General features: G+C 38.6%; 2 protein-coding genes and 1 non-coding gene across 3 annotated transcripts; 1 reads left to right on the top strand and 2 right to left on the bottom strand.

The window, feature by feature from the left end:
* The first annotated feature begins 1143 nt into the window (after nucleotides 1–1143).
* Nucleotides 1144–2747, top strand: LOC109192937 (F-box/kelch-repeat protein At5g26960). The gene has a single exon (XM_019343650.1). It carries the CDS (start codon nucleotides 1198–1200, stop codon nucleotides 2458–2460), a length of 1263 nt encoding a protein of 420 aa, XP_019199195.1. The 5' UTR covers nucleotides 1144–1197; the 3' UTR covers nucleotides 2461–2747.
* A 1600-nt stretch (nucleotides 2748–4347) lies between these two features.
* TRNAL-AAG lies at nucleotides 4348–4428 on the bottom strand. Its single transcript has one exon. It is a non-coding gene; the product is annotated as a tRNA-Leu (tRNA).
* Nucleotides 4429–5363: 935 nt separating this feature from the next.
* On the bottom strand, nucleotides 5364–8143 carry LOC109192940 (feruloyl CoA ortho-hydroxylase 1-like). Its single transcript, XM_019343652.1, has 2 exons — nucleotides 7598–8143; nucleotides 5364–6024 (listed from the first exon to the last, which is right to left on the bottom strand). The coding sequence occupies exons 1-2, from the start codon at nucleotides 8089–8091 to the stop codon at nucleotides 5451–5453; spliced, it is 1068 nt and encodes a 355-aa protein (XP_019199197.1). The 5' UTR covers nucleotides 8092–8143; the 3' UTR covers nucleotides 5364–5450.
* Nucleotides 8144–9418: the final 1275 nt, after the last annotated feature.

Raw genomic sequence — 9418 nt, 5'->3', positions numbered from 1 at the left:
GTTTTTGTGTAGCAAACGTATTGACAAACGTATTGATGGTCATCAGATCTGTTGGTCTCGTGCGAAACTGTCTCATATGAATTTTTGTGTAGCAAGATATAATTGATGGCCATCAGATCTGTTGGTCTTGTGTGAAACTGTCTCATATGTGTTTTTGTATAGCAAGATATGATTGACAAAAGTATTGATGGTCGTCCATTCATGTCCCACCCCGTAAGGGAAGCAAGAATGCCCATTTCAATATAGCTTTATAGTAGTTGCAGATGTTGTTTTATTTATTATGTGCATTAATAACTTATGGAAGTGGTGACATTTTGAAACTTTTTGTGTTAGGTAAAAGTAATATTTTTGTACTATTATGGAAGTAAAGACAATCATCATATGGGAAGGATTGATTTTTTCCTTTGTTTGGTTGCTTTAGCGTGAAGGACTCACATGGGAACAGTGTGCAAAATACTGTCATTTTATTATTATTCTAAGTACCTAACAACCAATACTCTGCCATTTTCGTCTCACCCTCAAATTAGGACTCCTATGATGTCTTCAACTAACATAGTTTTCCAAGATTCCCTTCATTTTTATATTCTTTTATGCATTCTCTCGAGAATTAATTTTTTATTTTATAATAATATCATATTGTATTTTAAAAATGTTCTTTATACTGGTATAGGACTTTATACATTGAAACTAATTATGTTAGTGCTGTTTAGGATGAAATATAAAAGGGAAAATTGCACTATGGAGTAATTGTAGAATCCGTCTTTAATTGCTGGTTGTGTTCACTTTTATCTTAAATTATCATTGGTGTTACACTTTTCATCATTTTATTAACTTTAATACTTTATGACTCACTTTTCGTTCTTAAGCTATACTAACGTTGCAAATTTATGTTTTATGAAGTGACGAAAAGTGCAACCCCAATGATAATTTAGGAACGAAAAGTGAGAATGACAAACACTTAGGGACGAAAAGTATATTAAATATATAATTATACTTTAATTCAAGTAGTATTATCATGTAGTTTTGGTGGAGTATGATAGATTGAAATAGAGGATTGCCATAAAAGTACTTTATGTTTCAACCAGAATTCCCATATATTAACCAAATCTAAAGACTCCCACTTTAATTAGCCAATCAATCTGAGAGAGATTCCTTCCTCTCTCTCTCTCTCTCTCTCTCTCTGTTTCTCTCTCTAACATGTCATCGGATAGCTGCAACTCACGCCACTTCTCATGGCTCATGAAATCTTGTTTCCCCAACCCCCAACACCACCACCACCCCCATGGGCCCCATCCCCTTACCCCCACCTCCGCCGCCGCACTTCTCCGCCGGCAAACCACCATTTCTTCCCTTCCCGACGACCTCCTCCTCGAATGCCTCTCACGGGTTCCCCACTCTTTCCTTCCTTCCCTCCCCTTGGTGTGCCGTCGCTGGTCGGAGCTTCTCGACTCCCCCACCTTCCACTCCCTCCGCCGCCGCCACAACCTCCTCCGTGTCACCCTCTTTGCTATTTCCATTTCCGACCACTCTTCGCTCTCCACCGCTAGTCTCTGCTTGAACTATGAATCTGCCTGGAGAGTTTCTTCTTTTCTTCATCACGGCTCGTTTTTGTCTCTCTTCTCTCATTCCCGTTTGGTGGCCATTGGCCGGAGAATTTACGTTATTGGTCGGACGGCGATGCTCCGGTATGACACGTGGACTGGCGCCGCGGTCTCCCTACCCGGACCGGTTGCTTCGAGGAAGAAGTTCGCCACCGCGGTCGTCGCCGGGAAGATATATGTCGCCGGTGGCTGTGCGCGGTCGGAGGCGGTGGAGGAGTATGATCCGGAGAGCGAAACGTGGCGCGTGGTGTCCATGGCGCCGAGGAAACGGTACGGCTGCTTCGGCGCGTCGGTGGACGGAGTGTTTTACGTGATCGGCGGCTTGAGAATCGGCTCATTGGGAAATGAAGGCTTGGTCGTTCCGGGATCACGTGCCAAGGGGTCGGACGCCGCCGCGCACGTGTACGCCAGCTCGATGGATTTGTATGACGTGGCAGCGAGCCAGTGGCTCAGGAGCCGCACCGTCCCTGGCGGCGGCTGCGTGGTGGCGGCTTGCGCCGCAGCCGGCTTCGTTTTCGTGCTCTCGAGCCACGCCGTGGAGCTGTCGTTTTGGAAATTTAACGGCGCGCGTAAATCCAGCGGCTTCGGAGAATGGTACAGGATAAGGGCTCCGCCGCTACCGGCGCAGGTTAGACTTGACAGCACGGTGAGGTTCGGGTGCGTAGCGGTGGGGGAAAAGGTGGTGCTAATCCAAGTAACCGGCTGTATAGACGACCTGCTACGGCGGAGCGGGAGGACGGAGAGGGGATTAAAGGAAGGATTGGTGTTGGTGTACGACTGCGCCACCGGAGATTGGAGTAGAGGGGTGGATTTGCCGGAGGCGATTCGACACGCCGCCTGCGTGTCCGTTGAGTACTAACTTGCGCATGCCGTGACCCGATGCGCCTCTTAAGCCGTTTGGTTGTATGTGAAACTTTTGACCCGTTGATGCTTTTGAGGCATGGGAATTTGCTTAAAGATTAGGGCTATTTTGGGGAGCGAAATTCGGGTCAAGTAATTGGAGAAAATGAAGGTTCTGCCATTGGGGATCGAACCTATGAACTCCTATTTTTTAGAGTCATTTCACGTCTACTAGATTACAAAGTCATTCATAGCAAATATGAAATTTAATTGAGAAGGATAATGAAATATTACAATCTTATTTTATTTTTTAATTCAAAAATTTAATTTAATCTCTTTTCTTAGTAGAGAGGCAAAAAACTAAACCATTGATTGATTTCAAGTTGTATTTTTGGATGTATTTTGGTGACAAACATTTTGCTTAGTGATAATGATGTTTGTATTGATTTTTTAGGAAAACTTTAAAATTATTATAAAAAAAAAGTGATAAAATTTTTATATATAAAATAATTGTATTACTTTTAATATTTACAAACAAAAATGTCAATTTTTTTCTATTTATATTACTAGACATTTTTACTATTTGTCATTGTAAAACTTTCTCAATCTTTTCTACCACATTGTACTATCTTATTTATTTTTGTTGTTAGTTTGTCTTCTTTAGTTGTTACGTTGTTTTCATTCTATTCTGTTTTAGAAAAAAAAATGGTAAAGATTTAAAAAAAAAAAAACAAAAGAAAGTTAAATAGTGTGGATATACATGCTTTCCATTATTGTTTCCTCCATCTATGCTTTTTAATGTTGCCTTTTACTAGGATGGCAATGGGTCGAGATGGGTCAAGGAAAACTACATTTATTCCTGAAACTTATACGTGTTTTAAAACTTATACCTAGAGATGACCATGGTTCCGGTTCGAATCAGAACCGTGACTGTGCAAACCGGAACTGAATCGGAACCGTCCGTACGGTTCCGGTTCCGGTTAAGGTTTGTAAAATCTTGGAACCGAAACCGGCTGTTCCGGTTCCAAATCGAAAAAAATTAAATATTATAGTGTTATTTTTAATTTTTTTTTTTAATAATTCCAGTTAGAACTGGAACCGGAACCTTACTATAAGGTTCCGGTTCCGGTTTCGCCATCCACGGAACCGGAACCGAAACCATGGTCACCCCTACTTATACCCGACTCACTACGTACCATTTATTATCCTATTAAAAAATTAAAATGATATAAATAAAAGAAAAGGAAAAAGGAAAAAGGCTATCGGTGCGTAAAACCTGATTTATTTTTTTTTTTCTTGTGGAACCACTAAAGTCATAAAAAAAAAAAAAAAAACCCAACTTCTTGCCATTTTAATTTCTTTACTCTCTATTCAAACTCACCCCTTTGGTTAAAAACCAAACAACAACAAAAATGCATTGTTACACTTACTACAACACTCCATTTTTTTTAGTATTATTGACTTTATTACAATATAGTATGTGCCCATACATACTTTATCAATTTATTAAAGCACAAAGAGTCAATGTCTCACTGGGATTTGAACTATGACTACAACACTCCCTATTCACCATATTTCCTTTTGCATTTTGTTTCGTTGCCAAATTTGTCACCAATAGATTCCATCAAGGTTGCCTCTACAAAATGCGCTACTCTAAATATCACTGGTACAGGAAGATGATAAGTGTACTTTTAATATAATTTTTTTTTTTTTACGGAGTACTAGACAAAAAAAAATGAATATAATAAAAATTATATCACACCTTTTTAAAATCTAGAGTAGTATTTTTAATGTTTTTTTTCTTTTGAAATCAATCGAGTAGGTATTTGATAGAGATATATGTGCACAATAACTAGTCAATTAGGTATTCTTGTAATGCTATATTAGAAGAGAAAGAAAACATTGATGTTGAGAGTGGGATTTGAACCCACGCCCTTTCGGACCAGAACCTTAATCTGGCGCCTTAGACCAACTCGGCCATCTCAACTTTGTTTTCTAAAACCATAATTAAATTAAAAAAATGCTAATATTAAGACCTAGCCGAGAAAGATGATAAATCTGGCATGATAGGACGGTCAGTCATTAGGTGAAGCAGTTGAGCAGTTCGGTAGAGAAAGTGGAACTGTGGAAGTGCAAAATGGTTAGTCAAGAGAATATGAAGGCATTTATTTCTTTTTTTTTTTTTTTTTTTTTGAACCACTTTACATATACATTCACTTAATAATTTATGTACCTATTTTAAAAATATAAAATACATCATGGCCCTATTTGGTAAATGACTGTTAGCTAATTGTGTTAATGAGAAGGTATAACTAATTGATAACATTAACTGTTACAGCTCGTTTGGTTCGCTGGAAAATATTTGAAGGGAAATGGAATTGAAATTCCATGGAAAATAAATTCCAAGAAAATAGATTCCATTGTTTGGTTGGTGGAAAAGAAATTACTGGGAATATAAATTCCATTGTTTAGTTGAGTTTGGAATGGTAAGGAATAATGTGTTTGGTAAGGAATACTGGGAAAAGTGTTTGGTAAATTAGCTGTTAGCTGATAGCTATTTGGTATAATTTCTTTTCTGAAAAAAGCTGCTTGGAATAACTTTTTGAATTTAGCATTTTGGAGTTGCAAAAAACTAATTAACCAAACACTTATATTGATATTTTAACTAAATCAAACAATTAATAATGGTCAAATAAGCCAAAATTGACCTCTAGGCCAATTTTTAACCAAACAGGGCCAATATGTTAATGGCATGTATATAATAGGTTCATTGTAATAGATAAATAATTTATTGAAAATCTGAGAGGATCGGGTTTAGAACATTAATTGTGACAAAAGATTTTTAATGCAGTTCAAAAAAACCCCTAATTTGCGAAGCACTTCTTGTATGTGGGCTTACCAAGGCAACCCAGAGTCTCAACATAAAACCAAACACAAATCTTGGCTAGTTAAACAAGCCTGCTCAACATTAACTTGAATCTCTTATACAATTAAAAGACACACAAAACATCAAATCTTTGCATATTCAATTGTGTGTTTGCCCTCATGGCCCTTACTGAAGAAATAATTGAAGTAATCAGAGTAAACAACCTGTTTATATAGCGGCTTCTCTCCGCGCTCCACCACTTGTGGCAATGGACCGATAGCTGCATCAGGCGATGGATTGACAAATACGGGCACCGAGATCCTGTTCCTCTTCGAGTTCACAATCACTCGATGCTCAATGCTCTTGTACCTCCCGTTGCTCATTATCTGAAGGATATCCCCGATGTTGATCACGAGTGCCCCCTTCGTTGGTGGTACATGGATCCATCCATCGCCTTGCGGGGCTCGCACATAGAGGCCACCCACGTCGTCTTGTAAGAGGACGGTGATGGATGAGATATCGGCGTGTGGGCCCGCTCCGGCTGTGAGCTCGGGGTTAGGACATTTTGGGTAGTAGATGAGGTTAACCATCAATGTCCCCATTAGCGAAGATTTCTTTGCTTCATCCATTTCGTCTACGTTAAGCCCCTTGAGTAAAATGTCGAGGAGCTTTCTTATTACGGGTTGAACCCACTTCATGTACTCCAAAACTTGATCTCTATAGCAGAGTTGTGAAGTGAAATTAGGTTGCAGAAGTATAGATAGTATATGTTGATTGATGAACAGAAAGGAGCAGAATCATATGTTACAGATTAGAAAGCTATTGCATTATCACTCAATCTGCAGATGGCATACAATTCAACCCTATCCGTTGTTGTCAAGGCGGACATTTTGGGCGAGGTGCCACCCGCCCACCTAGTTGCCTAGGCGATGAGTATAACAAGCCACTAAGAAAGAAAGAAGAATGAAAAAGAAAAAAGAATGGCCACTTGGCCAATAAGAAAGAAGAAGGAAGAAATAAGAAAGAAGGGCAAAGCTGCAACGGTGGTAGAAGGGCGAGGCTGGGAGGAGGGAGAGTTAGCTGCGGTGGCAATTCAGTGGTGGAAGGGCAAGGCTGAGACTAGGGGCGGAGCCAGAATTTTTTTTCAGTGGGAGCAGAACATTACAACAAAAGAGATAGTTTGAAAAAAAATAAAACACTTAAAAGAAGTATAGTCATAAATATTATTGGATATGAGCTAAAAATAAAACATATCAAAACTTTATAAAAATATTCATAAACGCATACTCAGACAGCTGAACTAACTCATTTCTTGTTAACATTTATTTGTTTTATTATACTTATACTAAAACCTGTACTATATATATATATGAGGTAGGGGTAGGGGGAGGGGGGCAGCTGCCCCCATTGTAGCTCCGTCCCTGGCTGAGACGGCGGTGGAAAGGCGAGGCTGGGAGGGTTTTCACTTTTCAATCGACAATTTTTATATTTTTTTTAATAACTCGGGTTAGACTCGGGTTAAGCGTCCCGCCTCACCCATTTCAGGCGAGGCGAGCTCATTAGGCGTCAGCTCTCCACCGACCGTACGCTTTGACAACTATGACCCTATCCCATTGCCGAGGATATGATCAGGTATAGGATACCATTTTCTAAGTTCATACCTGTGCCAAGATGATTAAATCAACCGAACCCAAGTTTACCCTGCATTTCTACCCAAGTTCTGAACAAGCAAGCTACCATTAGTCTAAATCACAAGTAATAATGCTAGATCTCGATTTTGGCTTCAGTATAAAGATGTTTTTCCACCTTCAAAGCTTCGCTGTCTGGCAATCCCCTAACAACCCAAATATTACCCCACAATTAATGGTACTAGTATGTCATAATATTTCTCTCAAATCCTTATGAAGTTATGAAATACGGAGTACCATAATTGTGATCCTAACCAACATCTGCCCATTCCAGTCCAGCCATCTCTAATGAACATATTATGCAAATAATGTTGCTATATTGATTATTACTAGCACAGGACATACTAAATATCAGCAAACATTTCTACAAGTTCACAATAACAAAATTACAAGAAATTGACCAAAAAAACAGTAAAATGAAGAAAATGTACACACACTCCAGTAACAGATAGCAATAAACTAGTACTGTTTATAGGGTTCAAAACTCCCAAAGTCCCAAGTCAGTATTTTTACAAGATTCAAGAATGTAAACAGAAACAAAAAGGGCTTAAATAGATTATTAATCAGAAAATTGAGTGTAATAAGAGAAATGGGTTGCTTACTTGGATACAGAAGGCCATAACTGAGAACTCTCATCCTTGGAATTGTAAATGTGAAAAAGATAATCTTTCCACTCCAAAACCTTCACAGCCAGAGGGCTCAAACTGGTCATCAACTGGACAGTGTGGGTGGGCGAATTCTCCTTGATCCATTTCCTTCTCTCCTCAACTGGGAGCTCAAAGAACCTGTGCCCAGCCGCCTTCACGCCCTCGAGAACCTCAAAGGGGATTCCATGATTGATGATCTGAAAGAACCCCCAATTCTCTGCAGCCTCGCAGATTGATTTGCCGATATTTGGGTCGTCCCAATTGGAGGCATCAATGATGGGTATGGACTCCTCGGAGAGCAAATGGGTTGCGCTTAGCCTTCCTTCGGGGGGTTGAATGAAGGGTTGAGGAAGAGATGAAAGGCCCATTTGGGAGAGGCCTGTGACTCCATTGCCCTTGTTTACCAAGAAATCGATCAGTTCTTGTCGGTCGGAGAATGGAGCTGACATTTCACAACACCTCTATGGTGATTGGTGCCTCCTTGTTCACAATCTGTCTAATGGAATTAGTATAATTTTAATATTTAAAAAAAAATTCACTTTTTTGGTCTATTAACTATTCTACATATATCAAATATCAAATTTGGTTTTTTAATTATTAATAGTTTCAAATTTTAAGTGTATGACTATGTAATTTTTGTCACATTTTGTCATGCCGTTTAATTTTCTGGTCAAATTTCTAGCTAATTATTACCAAAATTTCAACAATAAAAATAATATATTCTAATTAAAATAATATTTTTGGCCAATTATTTCTGAAAAAAAAAATTATTTTTCTCGTTAAAATTTTGGTAATAGTTGGTAAGAAAATTGGACAATTAGACCAAATGTGATACAAGTTACAAAGTCATGCATCTAATTTGAAAATATTAATAGTTAATGACCAAATTTTATAATAATTACATAGTCATGTACTTAATTTAAAAATAGGGGAAATTTCAATTTTGGTCCTATAATTATAGGGGTTTTGTTAATTTCAGTATCTGACTTTTAAAAGTGTCAATTTAGTACATTAACTATGTAAGGTACTAAATTAACACTTTAAAAAGTCAAGGACTAAAATTAACAAGACTCATATAGTCATATGACCAAAATTGAAATTTCCTCTTTAAAAATATTAATAGTTAAATACACAATTTGATACATGAATAATCAAGCGGTCAAATATGAAATTTTTTTACTTTAATATTTTATCCATTTTTGTTCTAGGTGTGATCCAGGGATATTTTCATTTTGGTATTCGATTTTAAATTTGTTTTACTTTTACCTTTCAAATTTAAATAATTTCTTTTATATATAAAACATCGGTTAATTCCAGAAATGTCCATTGACTATCCATGGTCCCTTGACTATTGATATTTACCTGATAATGCTAATTGTCACGTAGAGCGGTAATTAAATAAATACGAGACCAATTAAAGCAAATAAATAACTTCTTATTGATCACGGTGAAGGCCCTAAGTACAATCTACTTGGTTGCTCTGAGTACCGACTGACTGCGGTCGGGATTCTCTAATAACAACCTATCGATCGTCCAAAAGTCCCCCACACTGTTGCTATCGCGGGTATTTATAGCCGCGGAGCCGGAGACATAAATCCGGCCGTCCGGCATGCTTCCCACGTAGCAACCACGTGTCGCCGTCCCGGGTGCCCTGCCTGTCAGTGCGTAGAGCCGCCACGTGTCCCTCGTCAGCTCTCTCACTAAAGGGCTACCGCTCGGTGATCGACACTGCCACTCGGGTAACTCCCGATTTTCACAAAAAACCCGACCTGCTAC

This window comes from Ipomoea nil, unplaced genomic scaffold (assembly GCF_001879475.1).
Source record: "Ipomoea nil cultivar Tokyo-kokei standard unplaced genomic scaffold, Asagao_1.1 scaffold1834, whole genome shotgun sequence".
Classification (NCBI taxonomy): Eukaryota; Viridiplantae; Streptophyta; class Magnoliopsida; order Solanales; family Convolvulaceae; genus Ipomoea; species Ipomoea nil.
The sequence above is the reverse complement of the archived record's forward strand: the minus strand, read 5'-3'. Positions and strand labels throughout refer to the sequence as shown.